The sequence below is a fragment of the Typha latifolia genome, chromosome 7 (genome assembly GCF_019914945.1).
Source record: "Typha latifolia isolate L0001 chromosome 7, TyphaL0001v2, whole genome shotgun sequence".
Taxonomy (NCBI): Eukaryota; Viridiplantae; Streptophyta; class Magnoliopsida; order Poales; family Typhaceae; genus Typha; species Typha latifolia.
The window spans coordinates 9,473,992-9,497,849 of record NC_133092.1 but is presented as its reverse complement, the minus strand read 5'-3'; the positions used below and the strand labels follow the sequence as shown (position 1 = coordinate 9,497,849).

General features: G+C 39.7%; 2 protein-coding genes across 2 annotated transcripts; both read right to left on the bottom strand.

Moving 5' to 3' along the window:
* Positions 1-6,868: 6,868 nt before the first annotated feature.
* Positions 6,869-8,174, bottom strand: LOC140792262 (probable inactive UDP-arabinopyranose mutase 2). Its single transcript, XM_073143137.1, has one exon. The coding sequence runs from the start codon at positions 8,172-8,174 to the stop codon at positions 7,122-7,124; it is 1,053 nt and encodes a 350-aa protein (XP_072999238.1). The 3' UTR covers positions 6,869-7,121.
* Positions 6,869-18,256, bottom strand: LOC140792263 (uncharacterized). Its single transcript, XM_073143138.1, has 3 exons — positions 17,973-18,256; positions 8,341-8,470; positions 6,869-8,263 (listed from the first exon to the last, which is right to left on the bottom strand). The coding sequence occupies exons 1-3, from the start codon at positions 18,081-18,083 to the stop codon at positions 8,247-8,249; spliced, it is 258 nt and encodes an 85-aa protein (XP_072999239.1). The 5' UTR covers positions 18,084-18,256; the 3' UTR covers positions 6,869-8,246.
* Between the last annotated feature and the right edge of the window lie 5,602 nt (positions 18,257-23,858).

Here is a 23,858-nt window from a genome sequence, read left to right as displayed (position 1 = left end):
GTTGATAGGTGGGTTTAGGTGTGGGATGAGGTTATCTCTCTCGAAGTAGAGCCCAGTGTACAAGGTGGCCAATGTTGACAAGTTGAGTAGCAAAACAACTCTCTGCCATTCAGATATGTGTGAGGCCAATAGGAGAGGATTTGGGTGTCTGAGCTGGATAACGACAAAGAGTATACCTTGACATCAAACGTGCCAGAACCCAAGTTGTCATCGTAAGGTGTTGTGGCAGTAGATTTCACAGTGGGAATGTTTCCAGGGTCGATAGCTGCATCGATAGGATTAACATTCCTCTGAAACGACCTTTGGTTCTCGATAGTTGATCCTAGTTAACGTGTGGCTTGATGAAACCCGTTGGGGAGGGGGAGGGGGAGGAAGGAGCTGGGCTTCCACTGTTTGCTTGAATCATGGCCATGTGCAAGTTTTTAATTGGTATTTTTCAATCAGCAAGGTTTGAGTTAATTTCGCCACTGATTGAGAGTAGGTCCAGGAATTTTTTTTTTTGAGGCATTAAGATCATTGAACTTTGGCACTAGAAACTCTAGGAGTTTGCTTCTAAGGTGCAAAGGGTACTCTGACTTGATTTTCTCTTCCAGCGAGATGTGTAACATGCAAACCAAGATTCCATCGCCAATTTTACCACAGAAGAAGCAATGATGGGGTAGCTGTTCATATTTGACCTTAACCTCGTAGCATTCCCCGGCAGGAAGAGAGATGGATAGAGTACTGATTAGAGGTTTTGTAACATTGATGAGAACTCGCATCCTTATTAACTTTGCCCACTTAGATGGATCAACACCGCTGGACTCAATAGGCTACCCAATCCTTTCTACTATGGCTAGAGCATATTTCATTGACAAGAATTGTGGAGGGACCTCGTAACACTGTACCTAGAATTCTGATTTAAAGAAGTCCCAAGCATCTACTAGAATATTTTATTAGAAGTGAGTTATGATGAAAAGATCCTTGTTGAAAGACCATGGAGCACCGAACCATACCTTCCATTTATCGTGCTCAAGCTCGAAAGATAGGAGAAAAGTGTTCTTCCCCACCTCCACAAACTCAAGAGAGCCTTCCAAATACCAGGCTTTAGTAAGCGCATTTTCAGCCCTATATTAGTTGAGAGGTTTGTCCGTTAGAACCTTCCCTACCAGGCAAATATGAGGCTTTCTATTTGGCATGGAGAAGTCTTTTGCAAGTGGAATAAATCTCCTTCATTCCATTTTTAAATAGAATAGCTAACAATCTTTGCATAAGCTCCTCATCTGTTGTAGCCATTGGACAAACAAGAGGAATGGGGAAGGTAACGGGCAACAAAGGCAATGCTAGCAAGAGGGGTGGCCAAGACCACCAGTTGGCAGGAGAAGATCAGGAAGGAAAGAAGAGAGCAGTGAACCGTTGGATGGACGAGGAGAAAGGAGCAGGTGGAGGAGCAAGCTACGTTAGAAAGGAAACTGGAGATGACTCTAGAAGAAAGTAGCAATAAAGGATGTTACAACAGAAAAAAAAAATCTCTCTTCTGCTTATGTGGATATGTGATTTTCTTACTCATGAATATTGATGCCTAATGATGTAGATATCGATCGGTAGATTATCTTAATGTTATTATTTGGGAAAGTACTTTGATTTGAATGTATTCTAGACCAATTGGTACTTCTTCTTTTTATCTATAGAAGTCCGTAGACTACATTCTATGAAAAATAGAGTAAAGTTAATCCAAAGGTGGACCAGTCCAATACATACAAGATTTGTTATGGATAGCTAGACTGGCAAAGTTATAAATAGTGATATTGTTGGATTTGCTCGTTTACAGAACCTTAAATGAAGAGAACATCTTAATCCACCTTGTTTGTGAATTACAAGTACAATAATTCAATCTATTTTCTAACTATTCCCCTTGATAGTGTTAACCGAGAGTAAGAGTATAATCGAGCTGAGCTTGATTGAGTCTAGCTTTAATAAGCTTAAATTGAAAATAGTTTTGAGCCTAGATTTATGATTAAGCTTGAATTGAAACTAAGCTAATTTCGAGCTCAAGCTAAGTTTAAGCCTAAACAAGACGATCAATAAACAATTTCAATCCTTAGGTAATTCAATACTAATTTTGAGCCTCATCAAGATTGAATTGAAACAAGCTTAATTTAGGCTTGAATCAAGTTAAAAATAAGGCTTAATTCAATTATAAATATATGAACTAATAGAAAACTTTGTATATTTAGAAAAGATATGATAGAATCAAATTTTAAAACTAAATCCTCCAAGATCAAAATAAATAACAACCACTTAAGCAAATTTTAAAACATAACAAAAAAGTATAGTATAGAAAGTATTTAATCATATTTTGAGCCTTATTGAGCCTATTTGATCGAGCCAACTCATGATCAAGATTGGTTCGAAATTATTTTGAGCCTATTTTAAAGATCAAGCTCAGATTAGTTCATTTTCAAACTAAGATTCATCGAGCCTTATCGAGCTGGCTTGATTATTTTGACATCCCTAACAGCAAGATAGTCATCGAAGATAATGCTTCCATCCTTGGCGTCACACTTACAAAGCTCCTAGAGAGCAACTCAAAAGCTTCACCTTTTAGGTCATTCTTACAATTTTCCAGGAGAAAGACTTGCCTATCCCAATATTTTGTGCACTATTACAAATTTGCACGCCCATACATCCGCATGATCTGCCTCTCCAAGAAGCATCCACCCAGCATAAGTAGGAGTCCATAGGGTAGTCCAATGGCCTCCGGTGCGTGCCGAAAGAGCCATCTTTGAAAGGCTAGGTGTTGTCCTTCAAGAGATCCTACGAACTAGATCTAGAATAATCCGTTTGTAGGATGATCTTGATATTTTGATGAGTAGTAACCTTAGAAGTCTCAAATATAATGGCTTGCAATGAAGTCAATCGAATATCCGGATAGAAAGTTATAGCTAAAATAGTAGAGCAAGGTTAGAATGGAGCAGAAATAGAAAAACCGACGTTGCAAAGGTCGTCGAAGGGTGACAGACGGCCGTAGGATGGTGATGGTCAACCGTATGAGTGGGTGGCTCATGGAGGCAAATGGTGGCTATAAGTTGGAGGTAAAATTAGGGTTCTAAGTTAGAACTACTTTTAGAAAAATAAATAGCTATGATTAATTTACTTCTATTCCTAGATTATCTTACTCTTACTCCTAAAATAGTTTAAGGCTAAAACATAATTATTAATTCTTCATTGGATGCTTGGATGAATAAATAAAAAAGTTTAGCCCCTCTATATATAAAGGTCATGTACAGTGAGTCCTACTCGGACTTAGCCCTAAAGGCTTATACGACTCAAACTAGAACTTGCCTTAGAGACTCACATGACTTAATTAAACTTGTCTTAATGACTTATGTGACTTAATTAAACTTACCTTAGCGGCTTACATGACTTAACTAACCTTAGCGGCTTACATGACTTAACTAAACTTGACTTATATGCTTACATAAGAGATAAATATGAATTAATTAAAAAATAAATAGATTAGATCCATTGAGCCCAATGTTCTCATGATGCGATCCGATTTGACCTAGTTCGCATCTGGAGAATGCTCTTCAAAATCAAAACCTATAATATGATCCTAGATGGACTAGGTTGGGAGTGATTAAACACTAGCTCACATTGGGATTTTCAGATAGTCCACAATGTTGTGAAGGCACAAGCTAGCTGCTCCATGCCTAAATCTTCACTTGACTGCTGAATCCAAATGTATAGAGTAGTTGGTCTAGGGATTAGCCACAAGCCTAGGGAATTGGCAAACCAAGTGGTGTGCACTAAGTGGATAGAAGTATATGCTCGATGATTTTGGGGTGGTCCATGCAAATAACGCAAAGGGCATTAATGGATGAATCAGCTAAGGACAACTTGCAACCTTGTATTTCTAGATGACCTTCAAAAGTCTATTTACCTTGCTTCTTGATGAAGAGCATCCCCAACTACCCTCTGCCAAGATTTTGAAAGCCGAGAAAGCGATGGAGTTCCTAGAGGATGAGGGCATCCAGATGAGCTTGTCCGCCTCCTCAAGGAGACCAACCTGATAAATATTTTGCAAATGGAGCTTGCTATGAAACACTCGCCAAAAATACATATGCCATAATAAGCCCTAAAATACATATACATACAACCAGTACAAATTCCCGTGGAGTGGCTACAATATTCCACAACGTTATCAACTATCTTCGTGAGCTCCTTTGAGGATTCAGAATCATCTATTACTTTAAAGTATTTCCACAAAAATGTGATGACCATAAAACTTAGCAAACATTCACTTCTGCAATCTAAAAGTAGTGTCAATAAAAATGCAATAACATGGTAAACATGAATATGTCCATCATGATTATAATAAATGCATCAGTTCCACAATGTTATCAGGTCCATATTTATTGCTCACATATATTAATGATAAACAACACAATATACATCAATCCGGACTATCAAGTCTTTAGCTTAGAATAACGCAGAGCCACGCCGGTATGTCATATCAACACTCACACTAAACCATGCAAACAACCCCAAGGGAGGGATCCTAGTGATAAATATCGCCCGACGAATATTTTGACCTATTGTCAATTTCGCAGACTAAGGACCTCAATTGAAGGCATATCATTATATGTCAATATCACACATCGATACTACCCAACCGAACCCTCAGCTCAAATACCATTAAACCACGTACAGAAACACGAGCCATCACTCAAGGATACACTCACCTTACATCATTGGTATTGTTAGGTCTACGTTATCCTACCATTTGTTCTCAGACTTAAATACCTTAAAGGGTTTGACTCTTGTCAATCAATAATAAACTGATTATTGTCTAGTGAATCAGCATTACCGATTATTTGGGATCCACATACTAAGATCTCAAGCATGGGCCCTACTATATAATAATAATATAATTGACATGACCTTACCCTAGCACTAGAGGTGTCGGGTACTATCAAAACGCAGAAGTCATTCTCTTCATAGTAGTGCACATATGCTAGTGGCATGATATTATACAACCGAAACAAGCATAATAAAATACACATTATTATCATATATTGCGTACTATTATTATAATTATGTCAATGGATATGCATAGTATCATAAAAAGTGCAATTATATCGAATAACAAGTAAAGTTAGCATATACTACTCATATTAATGATAGTAAATAAATATCTGTATATACATGATATAAATAGGATGAAACCATAAAATAAGACATTTCATTTTCTACACTACTACTAGACTACAGAAGTTTCACTTGCCTAATATTGCTTACCAAATAACTGGTTGCAACTACACTACGGGATTATCCTTGCATGGTATGAAGTCCGCCTAGTGGCTAGGGAAGGAAAAGAAAAGAAATTAAATGAAGGGAGGGGAGAATAAGGAAAGAGACACATGTGCCAAGCACATGAGCACGCCAAATTTTTTCCCTTTGTATTTTAGGGATATTACATGCTACCTCCAAGTGAAGTGAGAGCCAATAAGGGCACTATTCCAAGTTGTTTTTTTCAGGATAAGGAGATTAGCCACCTTGTAGATAGTTGCAAGTTGAAATCTCCCACCTAGGAGGAGACACAAGGATGGCACCTGCCTTTTCTGATCTCCCACCTAACTAATTTTTTGACATACTGTCTAATGTTAAAGATGGATCGCCATGTCCAGAATGAGTTGCCATGACTTACCCTAATATGTCCTATTTCTTCACCTCAAATAATTGTATAGCTCAACATAATGATGGTGAGAGATCATACATCACCAGAATATCAAGATCTTTGAAGATATCATCAAATACATCATGGTCGTATAAACAAGATAGGTACTTCAAATCGACTTCAAAGCACCTGAAGGGATTTGCATTACTTGAGAGAACCTAGATTTCAACTCTAATAAAATACATTGTCTGCTTATAATTCTGTGAACAATACTACTGCCCTCATCCTGCAAAAAAACTCCTCCCATCCAAAATAATAATTCCATTAAAATGAAACTAAACATTATGCTCAGATCATTGTTCCATTCTTAAAACTATAATGAAAAGGGGTCGGCAAGATAAAGAAGAAAAAACCTAATTTAGAAGCATCGATGGAAAAAGAAGATAAAAGTCAGAGATAAAAAGAAGTTTTCTCTCCATCGCTATAACTACAACAGACACACAGTACCAGAAAAGTTGGAAGGAAAAGAAGGAAAAAAGCCCTCACTAGTAAAGGAAAACTTCCGAGTCAATAGGTCCCAACCATAAATACTTGGATGGACTCCTCTCATTCAGGTATATAGTATACCACTGCGCTATTGTATGAATGATACTAAATCTCCTGCCCAACCGAACAAATGATGTTAGAAAAGGCAACTGTTTCTGATGTCATATGACTAGATATTTTTGAACTCTTCCATCACCTTGATACCAAAGTTTACCATGTACTAGTTTTTACTAATATTCCATAAGAACCAATTAGAATCCTATTATTGCTCAAACTCAAAGGTAAATCAGATCCATTGTATGAAAAACACATCGTACGATGATCAAATGTCAGAATTCGTGCAAAAACTGTAAGTTGGCCACAATGACAATCAGAGAGAAAATTCAACCATTAGCTCTTGCAAGTTAACGTAAGTACAATCTTGGAAGGGGAAATCACATGTGAATGTTAAACAATGATACAATCCAAGCATGAAAATTATAAACTAGTAGACCATCAAACAAAGCTTTGATCCCGATTTTAGCTGCCCCAGAATAATGCACTAATTATCCAAAAACATATCAGGCATCAGATATGTACATGTAGACTGTAGTATCATTCTGCATTCCTGGATATAAAGAATGGACGCAGAAAACAAACACAATAAGTCATGCAATGGGGAACTAATCAGGAATAATGTGATACATTAACAAATAACTTGAAATGAAAGAACACAGTTCACATGTTCCTAACAAGTCTGATGTAAAAATAAGTGGAAATCCAACAATCTAGGAAATATATATCTTGTTATTTTTCAGCAGCAAATGATCGTCTGCAACCCCAAGTGGAAACCACAAGTTTATTATAGAAATAGCGATCTGCTCACAGCAAAAGGAAAAAAGGATTTCAAAGGCCTAAAAGTTCAACGCAATCCACCCTATGCACCATGAGATCCAAGAGCCTTCCATAGATTGACCCACTCTTCCATTGAATTCGCAGCTTGAATGAACACTGGATTTATTGGCCCCAAGTTCTCTCTCACCATCCCTGCAATCTCAATTACACAGTCCTCGGCTTTCATTAGAGTCCTTGGAAGCCTTACTGACTGAAAGAAAGGCACAACCTCCTCCATCAGCTTCACCCCTTCCGGTTCCCTCTTCAAGCTCTCCAGGGCACTACCTCCATCCTCAATATCACTCCTCCACACATAAGGGAGGCCACTCTTCACCCCGAGACCCAAATGGTCGCAAACAACTTTAGCGCAAAAACCACTCCATATATCCTCCATGGTCTCCCACCTTCGTTTCCCCTCACCAGGCAGCCGCAGCCCTGGAAGCAATGCAGGCCCCAGCACCTCCCTGTTGAACCCAATATTGATCCCACTGACAGGCATCATTGCTCTCATAGGAATCGTCATTACGGCATCAACATACCTAGCATTCCTCTCATTTCGCTTCACAATCTGCGTTGGGGCATCGTAGTCAGAAAAATTGAGCCACAAACCACAGGACAACATGCATTCAACCCCACTTCGCATGCTGAATGGATACCCACGAACAAAGTCTGCACCTTTCTGGTAGGGATCATAAAGTGTATTGAAAAAGAAAGGTGTCGCAGGTGTTTCCAAATTAGTTAGGTGCTGTGCCACAGCATTAACTATGGCACCTGAATTGTCCTTTGCTGGAAGACAGTCATCGTCGATAGAGATAATGAACTTCTTGCGTGAGACAAGATACCCAAAGTAACGGCACGAGTGACCAGAGAAGTTAATGGAAGTGGCACCTGTGACTCCTTCCATATCTGATTTGGTATATACTTGGAGGTCAAACCCTGCAGGAATCTGAAGGTCTTCTTCCATGTTAGGATCTTTGACAATTATAAGGTGGAAAGGGGAAAAGAAAGACCGCCATTCCTCTAGGAATGCAGTTAGGTTGGGCCTAAGTGCAGCAATCACAATGTCAACCTCACTCTCCTTGATTTTCTCAGACATTTTTGGATCAACAAACCAATATCAGAAAACAGTATTGCTCGGTGATCCAAATGAGTGATTCCAGTTACAACACTAGAAATCAGAGCAACCTGTAAAATGAAACTCAAGTGGACTTTGTTAATTATATTATTCACCTTTAGCATAAATTAAGTGTAAAAGATCATACTTGTAGGAAGAACAGGGGTAAGGTCCCGTTTGATATTGAGCGATTCAACAAAGAAAAGTATTCCCTCGTTGCCAGTCGATATGAATAACTCCAGAATCCTCTCTGTCAGCTTGCCTGCACGCAAAATTTTCTGGGCAAAACAGGACAGACATGACTAAAGGAAGTGAGATGTACTTAAAAGATAAAAGAGCATGTTTTAATTATAAAACACAATAAAATTTAACGATAGTGTACTCAATAAAATCACCTATAAGCTCGCGAGCACCAACACCTTAATTTGGATGAAGTTTCCGTGTCTGAAAAGTGTCAGGACACAGCGACAAAGTATCCAATTAATTAAAAACAAAAACCAAAAATGGACATGGCTAGGACATGGCCAAGACATGTCTAGCACACGGTAGTTGGGATTTATTGGCCATAACAGGTCAGGTTTGGTTTTTTTGTTAACCCAGATCCAAACCCAATAAGAAAAGTAGTTGGACACTCCAGCTTTCTCTATTCTTTCCCTCTGATCATTGTTTTTGCAAACCCAAAAACCCTCACTCCCTCCATTGCAAGCCCTAAAACTGTTGGTAAAGGGACGACGGTGACTTCACATGGCAAGAATTGAGCGGTGACGAGCGACTCACAGCGTAGGCGAGGTGAGCTCTCTCTTCAAGCAGCAGTAAGCATGGTTTTGTTTTATTCTAAGGTTTTTCTCAGTTTTTCTTTGAGACCTCTTTCAGCAAAAGACTAAGAAGTAAGCATTGTTTTAATTCACCTATGACACCCCATAGCGTGCACCCTTCCCTCCCTTCCCAAGAAGAAGCGAAAAGTAACCGGAAAAAAATAATCTGATGCCACTGATCATTGATTAAAATGTAAAAGTATTTGCTCTACAATCTTGGAGTACTATGATAATCAGAATAACAGATCTAAGACAATAGACACGGTTCTTAAGTGTAACAATAATACAAACTAAAAGACAAGCATCACATGATCAGATGACTCTATGTCATCTGAATTAAAGGATGAATGATACAATCTCCCCTTAAAAAGGGTTGATCCGACTCGCAACCAGATTTAGACAAGAATTTGCATGGAGCTTTTGAGATATTTTTTGACAAATTGAGTTGATGTGAAATTTTGATATATTGTAATCCTACAAAAGAGCTTTCCAACGTGTAATTTTACTCCAATCGGATGGCTAGATAGAGAGATATCATCGAAATAGTGTACGAAGGTTGGAAGGTCAGAATTGATGAATTCATATCCGAGCGGGAATTGAGATCCGTGGGTGGAGATATGGACTCCTAGGTGGAATATGATGATGGTAGACCGGCGATGACGGGGTGGCACCAATAGAGTTGATGGTGGTGGAAGGTTAGGGATGGTGGAATAGGTTAAGGCGATAGTAGAGAGAGTAAAAGAAGAGGGAGAAGTGGGCCTCTTCTAAGGGTCTAGGATGTAGGCCGGTCGACGAAGTTAGAGGCAGCGTAGCCGTAGTAGAGAGAACAAGAGAGAAGAAGTTAATATTTAGAGAAGAAACTCAATTCATTTGATACCACAATAAAGTTGTCTTCCACATATTTAGAGGCTAACCTAACAAGCAAAACAAACAAAAAATAATCCTAAAAATAATGCATCCTCGCCGAGCATGCTCGAACGGACAAAACACGTTCTGTATATTTGTGAATGTATGCAACCTTTCGAACGGGGTCCAGCATATTCGAACGAGATCGGGCACGTTCGGACGGGCAAAACACGTTCTTTATATTTGCAAACATGTATAGGCATTTGAATGGGCGTTCGAACACGACTTCCTCGTGTTCAAACGCGACAACCGAAGTCGCATTCGAATAGGATAACCAGAATCCTTATTCTTTGAAAACAAAAGTGATTTAGTACGAGACAACTAGGTCCAACCTCAGCCGTATCAATGAAGCCTGATATAATTCTGTTCACATGGAAAACAACTCCAAGACTATATAGACAGCTATAAGATATAAGTTATAAACAGCAATACATTAGTTTTCACAATTGGAAATCAATCATATGCTAATGATTGGTATCATGGGTGTAAGACAGCTACAAGAAGTTCTGGTAGAAGAAATCAGCAAATAGCTCAATCTAAATGTCGAGGACAGTAATTAATACTTTGGCAAGGGCCACAAGCTAATAACAATTGGTTATTGAATAATCCAAAAAATTTCAAACAACATGTGTCTATCAAAGAGTTAGAAGTTAGCATTGAAGTTTGAACTAGTTGAATCCATGGAATGATGAACCCAGAAGTATCCTAGCTAGGCTAGCACATATTAATTAATTGTTACTTGACTCGCATCAATTTTCACAGTTTGCTGTTGCAAAATTGAGAGTTGTTTATAACTCATCTGTGATGGAAAAGTTATGGTAATTCACTCCAAAGGCTTGGAAGAGAAATCATAAATTCATAACTTAGGAAGTGATGAAGAGCACATTAAATAGAAATACCTTCCCATAGATTTCAAAAGAATTTTCATTTTCATGCCGCCGTAGGCATCATGGAGAGGATTCTATTAAAAAAAATCATTTACTTACTTGGAGGAAAAAAAAGATTAATTTAATCTAAAAATGTACTGTTTGCAAGATATAAATCAAACTTCCAGGAGAAGATTACAGGCTTAAATTTTGGTCCGTTAATAAGTTACACAAGTTGGAAACACTTTGGACCTAACTAACATGATACCACAAGAACTAAAAAAAAAACATTTTTAATATATAAAGTATAAACAAGGAATAATCCCCTCCTCAAAGCCTCTAGCACCGGAATGGGATGGTAACACGAATGTGAATACTAGATAGGACCACACTACTCAAATCAATCAAACAAGAGGATAAATAGAGTACAAGGTAAAGAAAAGAGTCTGCATGTCTTCTTTTAAGAACCCAAAAAAAAAAAAAAAAAAAAAATGTGTGTGAGAGCAATTCAATGCTATCCTGCATGGGATGGGAGGGTTCAAGTAAAACAGTCCGCACGTCTAATGATCCTCCTAGCTTAGTTACAACTTACAAGACTAGCAACTGATAACTGCTAAATAGGTATTGCACTCTTATCGAGCTTGTCTTGAAATTGATTTTGAGCCTTGAAATGATGATCGAACTTGGCTTGTTAAATATCAATTCGAGCTACATTGTGAGCCTGCTAAAACATTAATCAGATGCCTGAAAACAAAACAAATTCAAATTAAACTGAGCCATGCTCAGTTCTATTTTGATTTGTTAACCTTGCATTGGCTTCAATTGAGTAATGTTCAAATTCAAGACAAAATTAAGCCAAGCTCAAGCAGCCTCCGAGAGATTTCGGCCACCCCAAATTCGAATATGATCTCAGATTTTGGTTTAAAAAAATATCTTCATAATGTCGTTATTTTTTGCTTTCTCCCCTTCTGTGCAGCCTGATTATCCTTTGCCCTCGGTTTAGTACAGCTACCCATAAACCCTGACCCCTGATGAACGCATCTATCTTCTGAGTATGCGGACAGCTTCTGCGCGAAAGGGGCAAGATGTGATGACGGACAAAGCGAATCATTTCACCTGACTCGCTTGAACCGGCTCCCGCTTTGATGGAGTATAGAGGGGCTCTCTCTCTCTCTCTCCTTCCCGTCGGAGCACCCACCGTCGAATCGAACCGCCGAAGCACTGCCGGAGCGAGCAGAGACCCCTCAACGACTCGCAGGTGGCCCCTCTCCCATCCCTTATAATTAATTTAAGTTTAATAAGTTGGAATAAAAATACCTATTTTGGGGGCAAAGCGGCATCATTGGTGAATCGAGTTGGCCGGCGGCTTTGAGTCGCTACCGCTCGTGTGCCGGAGTGTCGTGCCATTGGCCTCGTGGCATAGGCATGCTTCCTTGGAGCCCTCATGGCTCAGATCACCGCCGACCGTGAGTTATGAGCGTTGGTCGGCGATGGTGGCCTCTCCTCCACCTCATGTGGTTGCCATGGCCATGATTGTGGCGGGGAGCTTAGTGTGGCCGATGACCACCGACGACAGTCTCTCCTCTGAACTCTCTCTCTTCTTCTCCTTCTTCTCTCTCTCTCTTCCTCACGTCGACCCTCTTGAGGGGCTCGGGTTAGATCGAGCCAGCCCCTTCCCTTTATTTTATTTTTGTTGCGAGTTTGGGTTGGATTTCGGGTCCAAGACCCGACTCTAACCAATTAGCAAATGATGGGCTGCAGCCTAATCCGCAACCCAGTCCATTGCTAATTTAATTGTTGAGCCTTGGCCCAGCCCGTTAAATCAAAATTTTGTGGCGCAGCCTAGCCCAATTCAATGGGCTTAAACCAACCCATTTTAGCTATTTAATTTAGCTTTAAATTTTAGAAATCATGATATTAGTTAAATTAAAATATGTTATTTATTTATTATTAAATGTAGTAATTTTTCTTAACCCATGGATTAGAGATTTCAATCATTTCAGCTAGACACAGGTGAATGGGTTCACTTAAATATTTATTTTATTTATTCGTCTTGTATTTTGTGCTTTTTATCATATCATGTATAATTCAGTGTGCAAATACATTATTATATTTTTTGTGCATTATTATGTCCTGTGTGTATAATATAAGACCCACTGCATTATTATACTTAGTACATATAGTCATTAATATAATCGATAATATTAGTGAAAAAACACAATTGATACATGATAGGACTTTGAGAACAAACACATGCTAGATATTTTTCATGCATCTTCTTGTAGTGACTCAAGACTACCTTAAAGTCCAAGGAATAGTTCAATACCCAACAAGCATATAATCCGTTTAGGTGACTCTAGCGCACTTACAGAACAGTCCCAGGCTAAATTAGAAATCTCCCTGAGGTGACTCTAAACTTTCTCTATAGTTAGTGAAAAAGATAGGTGAGTTTATCATATAGTGACACCTCCTGATGACCCTAATTGAATTAACTATAAGGAAAAAACTCGAGCGCATATCGAGGTGACTTGGAATTGATCTGAATCCTCAGGAATAGTCCCAAGTTGAGACATATGACTTTATTATTATTATTGAAAGAAATTCAGCATATGGACACCAACCATGTTATGAGATATGATTTGCTCTGTCATTACTTGTACTGTTATTACTATTGTTATCATAAGCAAGTTTAGTAAGATTCTCATTTTATATTATTGGACTTGTATTTTTTTTAAAGTTGTGTTATGGATTCAGATTTATTTGGTTTTTGAGTAGATTCCACTCACTGAGCTATATTTCTCATGGGTTCCCTCTCAATATTTCAAGTGCTGATCCACGTGGAGACTAAGCGAGATACACTAAGACCCCACCTCCACTTAGGATTTTACTATTTTATCCATTAATTGTATTACACATTTTATTCTAAACCATCGGTTATTTAGTTTGATTGATGACACATTATCGATGACATTGGTATTTCTTTATTATTATAATTATTAGAGTCAGTTGTTCATAATTTAAATTCTTGTTATTTTAGGACTTAGAAAAAATATTAGTTAAAGCTTCGTGTATCTCAAGTGTATTAAGGTACATGGCCTATCATGATTCTAATTTTCGGTTGTGACAATACTGATTCAAGATATACTGAATTGTTCTCTCTTATTCTCTATTCTAAACAAAAGAAGAGTTTAGAAGAGTGTCTATTCTACATTCTACTTTTATCTCCTCTTTCATTCTATTGCACTGTATTGATTTTCTCTACGATTCATTAATTAGTCCGAGCAATGTGGTCCTATCAACATTGGTATGAAATGATTGGGAGATTTGAGAAACAATCAACGATTAAAAGAAATAATTTTTCTTTGATTGTTTGATTTTAAGTCAGCTTTGAGAACTGGTGGGCTTCCATACACTCCTTCCACCCATCCTATAAAGCATCAACTACAACTCAAACCCCAGTAAGGCAACTAAAATGTATGAAATATAGGCTGGGAGAGAAAAAATTAAGACAGATAGTAAATCCTAGCTCCACTCTCTCAGCCAGCCTGAGAACCCTTACAAACAAAATTCAAGATGGCTCTCAGTTCCATCCTCATATACTTCATGTCTATATTTACTTCTCTCAAAGCCCTCATGGACAAGCTGAACAGCCTAGTTAGTGATTTTTGGAGGCGCTACATTGACAAGAAACACCATGTTTATCTCAAGGCTTGCGAAAAAATATGCCAATCTATCTACTCCGGTGTTCAACTCTCTTTGGTTAATAAAGCCCCCATGGTAAAGCTGATTTGGAGGCTTCTAAAAAAACCCCACTAGTTCCTGGGCATCAACTTAAAAAGCCAAGTAGTTTCCAAATGAATACAGCTAGGCTCTATGAAGGACAGATACTTCATTAGGCCTCCGTACCGGTATCGGATACCAATACAGCCTCAATACATATCAGATACGGTTGAAGAAGTATCCAATTTAAAATAAATAAATTTTATTATCAGATATGATAGGGATATAATAGGGATACGACAGGGACATGTTTTTGAGTTATTTAGGTTAAATGGGTTTGGTCTGCAAATAAAACTAGTTCAAAACCCATTAACCTACTAACCGATCTGTTAACATTTAACTAATAGCATCTAACATTGAAACAACAACTTGCATTTATTGCGGTCTCTCTCATTCCTCTCCCTCTCACGACCTAGCCAGCAATTTTCTCTCGTCCTCCCTCTCCCAGGTCGGCAACGAAGGCCTCCCCCCTCCCTCACATGCCAGCAACAAAAGGCTTTCTCCTTCCCACACAAGATGGTGATAGTCTCCCTTCCTTCCTTCTGCGTGCTGAGGAAGAAAAGCCTTCTCTCCCTTACGCATCAGCAACGAAGGCCTTCGTCCCTCCCTCACGCACTAGCGACGAAAGCTTCATACCCCGCGCACAACTATTCCCTCACTAGATGGCGGCTCCCTCATGCAATGGTGACTCCCTCTCGCGATGGTGACTCCATTTGGTAACTGAGGTACCTTAGTTCATCTCCCTCCCTTTGGTAACTGAAGTTGAAATGCAACAATTGCATACGGCGAATGACCCATAACAACTAGCCTTAAAGGTGGACACTAAACTTACTTGAAATAGTGCTAAGAAATATGTGGAGGCTCGTACTCTTTATCCCTCTTCCAAAGGTAAATCTTCACATTGTAAAATGTTTCTTCTCATTTTGAAAAGATAAAAACTGCCACTAAGTCAATTCTAAGTCGAGCTGGACATGGTAACAACTCTTGTTTCGAGTGTGAGCAAGTTGGTCCCACATGCCTAAAGAGCTAGATCCTCATAATAGAATTTAATGATATTATTCCTTATGAATTTTCTAAGTCTTCCTCCTCTAAGAGACATGCAACATCAAATTAACTTGATTCTTGGTGTTACACTTCCAAACAAAGCTCACTATAGGATAGTCCTAAAGAGCATGATGGTTGTTAAATCATAGAATTGTTAGAGAAAGGTTACATTAAAGAAAGCATGAGCCCTTGTGAAAAATTCTATATAAACCTTAAAAAGTGTGTATTCATGACCCCTAGCTTAGTCTTCCTAGGCTTTGAACTGACTTCCTCAAGGATCACATAGGTAAAGAGAAGGTCAAAGCTATACAAGAATGATCTACACCAAAGATTTTGCACAAATCACGAAGTTTCTCTAGATTAGCTTCATTTTATTGTCAATTTATTAGAAATTTATCACGCTCTTAGCACTTTTGATAGATTGCATGAAGGCAACCTCAAATGGGCAAAGCAGGCCGAGAAAAGATTCTAACAAGTCAAAGACAAACTATCCAATGATTTAATGCTTAGCTTACCAAACTTTAAGAAGATTTTTGAAGTAGATTGTGATGCTTCTTTTTGGGCATTGGGGGAGTACTCAACCAAGAAGGTCATTGAATTGCTTTCTTTAGCCAAAAGCTAAATGAAGTAAAGAAGAAATACTCACTTACGATCTTGAATTCTATGCAATTGTTCAAGCTCTTCGAATATGGTGTTATTACTTGATCCAAAGGAAATTCATCTTGAATTCCGACCATGAAGCTCTCAAATGCATCAATAGTCAAGGAAGTCTGAATCAGAGACATGCAAATTGAGTCTTTTTCTTGCAAGAGTACCCCTGTGTGTTAAAGCACTAAAGTGGAAATCATACCAAGGCGGTGGATGCTCTGTATTGAGGGATGACTCTTTTCAATATTATAAGTGTGCAACTTGATGGATTTAATGCAATCAAAGATTTTAGTAAGTTTAGAAGTTTTATAAAAACAGACATTATAAAGATAATTTCCTTCAAAATATGTTTATCTTTAAAAATAATCACTTATGTATTCCTAAATGTTCGCTCAAAGAACACCTTATTAGGAGTTGCATTCAAGAGGTTAGGTGGACATTTTGGAAGAGAAAACTATTTTGCTAGAGAAGAACAATTACTATTGGCCTACAACATATCGAGATATGACTCACTATGCGATGAGGTATAGAATTTGCCAAATTTGCAAAGGTTAAACTGAAAACACTGGCCATTACACTCCACTTGCTCTTCCCCAAAAACCATAGGAAGATGTTAACATGGAAATTGTGATTGGTCTACCTAGAACTCAAAGAGGTAATGTCAGAATTTTTTCCATTGTTTATCGCTTCTCTAAAATGGCGACTTTCATTGCTTGCAAAAAAACTATGGATGTTTCTTACTTTAATGAGGTAATTAAGCATCATGGTGTTCCAAATCGATTATTTCTGATAGGGATACAAAATTCCTTTAAGTCATTTTTGGTGAAATCTATAGAAGAGAACTAGCACTAACTTGCTTATAGTAGTACTCCCCGCCCTTATACAGATGGACAAACTAAGGTTGTGAGTCGAACCTTGGGAAATTGTCTAGAGCATTAACTGCAAAATGCAATGGGACAAAACACTTCCTAAAGCTCAGCTTGCTTATAATTCTGTAGAAAGAGTCTCCTTAGGAGATACAGGGAAAAACTCCTGATCTTGCACCTATCCCAAATCCTTCTTTGTCAAAAAAGAAGGCAGAAATTTTTTTGACAACAACATCAAAAGTTCATAAAGAAATAAGAAAGAAACTTAGTAACAAGAAGTATGAGAAGGCAGCCAATGCTCATTGTCGAGTTAACATCTCAATAAAGGTGGTCTTTCTTGGATGTGCCTATTTGTTCCTTTCTCTTTGCTTTCACTCTTATCTTCCCTGCCCACATCACTTGCTCATAGGGAGCTCTAATTGGCGAAGCTCTTGCCCTTCTTGATGGACTCAAGGAGCTTTATAAGCTTGGTGGGCATACTAGTTATTTGGTCTTTAGTGACACACAGCTAGTACTCAAGGCAGGTAATGGGCAGAACTATGGCAATACCAACTGTACTACTGACCCAATAGTCTAAGAATGTCTGTGGTGGATAGCTTATATTCCCTTCTATTGGGATGGACTGATCCATCCTTGACTTCTTTGGGAGCCAGGATTCCACTTGCTAATTCAATGTCTACGGAATTCTTCAGGAAAAAAAAAACTCAACTCTAATTAAAAACCAACAAAATTAAAGGATCATCCAACAGAACAGGTAAATCCACCAACCTAACCAAAAATATTAGAAAATAGATGGTAAAAATAGATGGAAATCACAGCAAAGAGGGAGCGGGTAAGAGGGAAGGGGATACCGACCCAGAAGAGCTCGATGAGGATGGGATCGGGGATGGCGGAGAGATCGGTGATGTGAGAGATGTGGAGGAGCGCCGAGTCAATGGTGAGGGAGAGGAGCGATGGGGGTTGCATCAACCGACACAGGTGATGATTTATGTAGATCGGTGTGGGGGATAACTTGTCTACTGCCTCGAAATTCGGAGAACAAACACACGATCGACGAAGTTTTCTAGCCCCTATCTTTCTCTCTCCTCTCGCGTGGCAGCGGTATGTAAGCACTTGTAATAAGCCGGCTCGTGAAATGAATGGCCAATTGGTTGATTAGAAGGAAAGAGTGAGTTATTTCGAAATAATTTTTTCATTTAGAATAGAAAAATAGAATTAAGTACTCTTATTACAGATATTTTTATCCCAAATTTTAAAACACAAATGACTAATTTATCCTCACTAATTTATGTCATATTTATAAAGATATACTGAATTTTAGATTTAAGTTGAACAATGTAATGTTGCTATAAGATACTTGGTGTAATAATCCACTTGAACAACCGAGCATGACGGCCCCCACCCACCGCCACACTCCCCTACCCTCTCTCCCTATCTCTACATAGCTCTCTCTCCCTCCCTCTCTTTCTCTTGTTCTTCCCCACCTCCCCCTCAACCTCTCTCCTTCTCGGGTTGACGATGCTGACCACCGCAAACTGCCGTCATCACTTCCACTATAGTGCTACCGACACTAATAAGTCTCCTCCCTCCTCCCCTACCTTCTCTCTCTTTATACCTCTCTCTCTCTCTCTCTCTCTCTCTCTCTCTCTCTCTCTCTCTCTCTTAGTCTTTCTCGTTCTCATCTACCCCTCTCTCTCTTGGACTGCCAAAACACTAGGAACCCGCCACTGTCGCTACCAAGCTGCCAATAAGGCCCTTTTCCCCATCGTTTTTTTCCTTCTCTTCTCTCTCTTGTTCTCTCTCTGTGGCTCGAGCTCGTCGTAGTCGAGCCACTAGTGAGAGACCGCCACTAGCTAGCCAACAACGACCGAACCCATCCCTACCAACCCGACTTTTCCATTCCCTTCCCTTCCCTTCCGTTCCCTTCCATTTCCTCTATTAGGAGAATTTGTGAAGTACAGTGGAATCAAAATAGAAATTTAAGTTTTTTAGGCAAGATGCTAGAAGCTTCCTTTAAGATAGTAATTTCCCCACCGAAGGTACAAATGGACTCTTGGAAATTCAATCTCTAGGATATAATGCTGACATGAATCGTGCATCGGTTCTCGATGAAGCAGATGTAGGGAAGCAACCCGCGTAGTTGAAGGAGAATATTCTCAAAATATTCTCCTGTAGTTAGAAAATTATGAAACTAGAAGGGATCGTTCCGTATCTTCCTGATCTACATTTTTGATATTCACGCTCTTGGAAGACTATGACTACTCTTAGGGTGAAAATAAATAATATTGTGGTGGAGGTGGAGATGGCAAGTGATGGTGATGATGATGATGAAGGTGGTGGTAATGGTGATGGCTTTGGTGTCACGAAGTGCTGAAGGGATAAGGATGAGGGGGGAGAAGTTGGTCGAGATCCCAAGGAGATGGGAGGACCCGATAATTGAAGGGGATTAGGGGTAACTAGCGTTGAGATGACACATGCCTAGGGCTTGAGCAAAGAGGGAGAAGAGCTAGGATAGAGGGAGAAGGAAAAAAACTCAATATTCAATAATTCCCCCAATTACGTTGTCATCCATATATTAAGAGGCTAACATAACAAGTTAAACTAATAATTAATAAACCTAGAAATAATACATTTTTGTTGATCGCATTTGAATGCACAATTCACATTCTCTATATGTTTGTGATAGATACTCATACCAAAGATAGGCTACGCAATGATTCCTTTAAGATCTGGATATATTATAGGAATCAGTCCGTGCAACCGTGGGAAAATATTCGTCATATATTTTCTAATAGTCAGAAAATTATGAAACTAATTTGGTTAGATCTTTAACTTCCTGATCTACATTATATTTATTCCATTTATAAATTAAAATTACAACAGGGACAAAAACATGAAAGAACATGGGTGATAGTGGTGGTGACGGGTGGAGTGGATGTTAGAGTTATGGATGGGTATGGAGATGAAGGTGGATTGTGGATGTGATTAAGGGAAGTAAACGAAGGGAATGAAGTGGTCAAGATCCCAAATAAGAGGGGTGGCTCGACAGTCAAGGGAGATTAGAAGTTAGAAGAAACCTTGCCAACGGTAGAGGTGGAAGGATGGTGAATAGGAAGGAGGGAGAGAGTCTAAAGAAAAGATAGGAGGCAAGAAATTAATAATCCAATAATATAATGAAGTTGGATGCCATCTACATATTTATAGAGGCTAGCCAACAAGTCCTAAAATAATATGAAACCCTAAGGATTCCCGTCGGTCACGTTCGAACGCACCCGATCGTGTTTCGAACGCACCTAAAAAGCTCCATCTCTGTCTATGCGAACATGATGCAGGCATTCGAACGTGGGCGTTCAAATTCGCCCAACCCTGTTCGAACGCACAATATATGTTCTTTGTATTTGCGAACCTGATTCAAGCGTTCTCAAGGGCATTCGAATGTGACCCCTCCTGCGTTCGAACTTGACCCCTCCTGCGTTCGAACGCGACCTACGGAAATTTTATTTTAATAAAAATAAATACCTAATGCAATAAGAAAATATCCTAACTAAGTGTATCAGCCCATCATGCTTCCCCTACCTTGCCCTCAAGGTGAAAAGTCGGGGAAACGCTCCAAGATGTTAGTCTCCAATTCCCATGTCGCCTCATCAGATGGCTTCCCAAGTCACTCAACTAGAATCTCCATCTCCAATCTGGTACCATGTCGTCGTCGGCGTCTAGCAAGTACTCGAACTGGCTCTATGATCTCTATCTCATCCAATGGCTCTAGTAGAACCAATCCAACAATCTCATGATCTCCAATATGCTCCCTCAACAATAAAACATGAAAGACAGGATACACTCTCAACCTCTCTGGTAGCTCCAAACAATATGCAATCGGACCAATATGCTCTGACACCTGAAACAGACCAAAGTAGCGATGTGCTAACTTTTAGTCACACATCGGACGCAAGATCACCTATCGATACGTTGCACCCTCATAAATACCCAACTGCTAATGTCAAACTCCTACTCCCTATGGCTATGATCATAAACTTGCTTCATGTAGTTTTGAGCAAGTTTAAGATTAGCACACAACTTCCTCAATGTGGCGTCTCTATACATCAATGTTAAGTCCACCTCCGTCCGATCTGAAGATGCATCTAGATCATAAGCACGTAACGTCGGAGCTATGCGTCCATACACCACCTCAAATAGAGTCATGTCAATGCTGCTATGGTAGGCGGTGTTATAAGACCACTCCGCCCATGGTAAGAACTCCAACCATCATCTTGATATCTCTCCAACAAAGCACCTCAAATACTGCTCAATTCCTTGATTTACTACCTCAGTTTGGCCATCTGTCTATGGATGGTAGGCCGAACTGAAGTTCAATCGAGTCCCCTGCAATCTGAACATGATACGATCTGCTCTTTGGGGCTAAGGCTCTGATACCAGCTTGTTACGATCACACCTCTGGCTATGGAGCTCTGATACCAGATTGATACGATCTTCTCTTTGAGGCTAAGGCTCTAATACCAGCTTGATACGATCTGGCACGGAACTTTGAAATTAGATCCCAAAATATACTGTCGTCGGATCGACGTGAGATTTTGATATGTTGTAGCTTCGTAAAAGAGCTTTCCAACAAATCTAGTTACAGGCGAATCGGAGTTGGGGATCTCGAGATATCATTCGTTTAGTGGATGAATGTCAGGATGCTCTGTTTTGGATTCGTGGATGGAGGCACGAGATCCTGGGTAATGGTGGATGGTGGTGGACCGGCGTTAATGTGGTGGCACCGGTGAAAAGTGATGGTGGAACGGTTGTGGTTGATGGAAGGATTAGGGCAAGTGTTGGATAGATTGGACGAATGGAGAGAAGAGGGCCACCCCTAAGGGACTAGGATGATTAGCCGGACGAGGGAGGTTAGAAGCGGCGTCGCCGGGGATTGAGAGAACGGGAGCGAAGAAGACGAAGGAGGCAAGGCAAAACTCAATCTCAATAATCAATGATGATTTTGGTTGCCCTACACATCCTTTTATAGGCTAACCAACAACTCACATTAATCCTAAAACACAATTTTTGCCGACCGCGTTCGAACTCGCCCAACCGCGTTCGAACGCACCGAATTAGCTCTTCTGGATTTGCGAACGCGATGCAGGCGTTCGAACGCGTGATCGAACGCGCCTGTCGGTATTTGCGAACGTGATGCAGGCGTTCACAGTGCGTTCGAACGCACAGTACATTCTCTTCTCCACGTTCACAACCCCGTTCACAAACCGCGTTCGAACTCACTCCACCCGCGTTCGAACGCGACTTACAGAAAACTTATTTTAATGGAAATTAAACACTAAGACATGAAGCAAAAACACTCCTAAAGTGAATCCATGCTCGAGACGACGACGGTGAAGTCCGAATCGTATCAGAACAATTCAATCCAAAAGTTGCTCATAAATACACGATCACGATCCGAGACAATTGTGCGTGGCATGCCATTTAATCTAGCAACATCTCAAACAAAAATTTCAACCACCAACTTGGCTGAAAACGGATGTGATAATGCTAAAAAGTGTGCATACTTGCTCAATCTGTCAACCACTACAAAGATAACGGAATAACCACATACCAACGGAAGATCCTCTATGAAGTCCATAGAAATGTCTTCCCAAACACGGTCCGGTATAGGTAAAGGTTGTAGTAATCTGGCCGATTGAATATGGTTGCCTTAGCCCTTTGATAGACTTCGCAAGCACGAACAAAACTCCTCACATCCCGCCTCAATCCTAGCCACATGTAACTCTGATATATCCTCCTATAAGTCTTCAAGACACCCTCATGACCAGCCTCTGGAGTTTGGTGGAAGTGCTCTAATAATTTATGTCGCAATCCTTCATTGGCAGGCACTCGAATGCATTCGCTATCCAGCAGCAAACTGCCTCGATTCTCCAACTCGGGATGGCACTTCGGATCATCTATCACCTCCTGCAACAACCTCAAAATATTTAGGTTAGATGTACATCTGAATAGGCTGCAAGCTCGGCGGTATTGGGTTGGCACAATAGTGCACCCGCCGCTCTATTTTTCATTCCCTTCTTGTATTTGATTTTATAATCATATCCTAGCAATTTTGTGACCCATCTCTACTGTGTCAGAGTGTGTATACGCGATCCCATAAAGTATGGAAGGCTCCTTTGATCGGTTTGGATAATAAATCACCTGCCGATAAAATAAAGCCTCCACTTTGTTACCGCATACAGAATTGTCAACATCTCTCTCTCATAAGTCAATAATTGCTGAGATTTATGTAACAAAGTCTTACTAAGAAAGGCTATGGGATGTCCTCCTTGTATTAGTACAGCTCCTATGCCAACACCCGATGCATCACACTCCACAATGAACTCTTTGGTGAAGTCCGGTAGTGCTTGAACGGGTACCGTCGTCATTGCTGTTTTTAATTTTTCAAAGGCTGAAGTGGCTTCATTCATCCATCTAAATTTTTTCAACAATGAAGTGAGAGGAGCAACGATCTTGCCATATCCAGCGATGAAGCGTCGATAATATCCGATCAGCCCCAAAAATCCTCTCAATTTGGTGGTAGTAATACCAAGTGGTCATACATGCAACCTTTTGAGGATCCGCCGCTACACCGTCCGCTGAAATGATGTGGCCTAAATACTCCACTTGTGGTACTCCCCATAGGCACTTGGACTTCTTGATCTTCAATTGGTTTTGCTTCAACAATTTTAGCACATCCTCCAAATG

Bases quoted from the DNA above. Each gene is read 5' to 3' on its own strand.
- LOC140792262 (XM_073143137.1), bottom strand. From the start codon at position 8,174: ATGTCTGAGAAAATCAAGGAGAGTGAGGTTGACATTGTGATTGCTGCA.
- LOC140792263 (XM_073143138.1), bottom strand. From the start codon at position 18,083: ATGCAACCCCCATCGCTCCTCTCCCTCACCATTGACTCGGCGCTCCTC. The intron at 8,471-17,972 runs GTCGGTATCCCC...TGTTTTGCCCAG, and splicing joins TCCTCATCGAGCTCTTCTGG to AAAATTTTGCGTGCAGGCAA.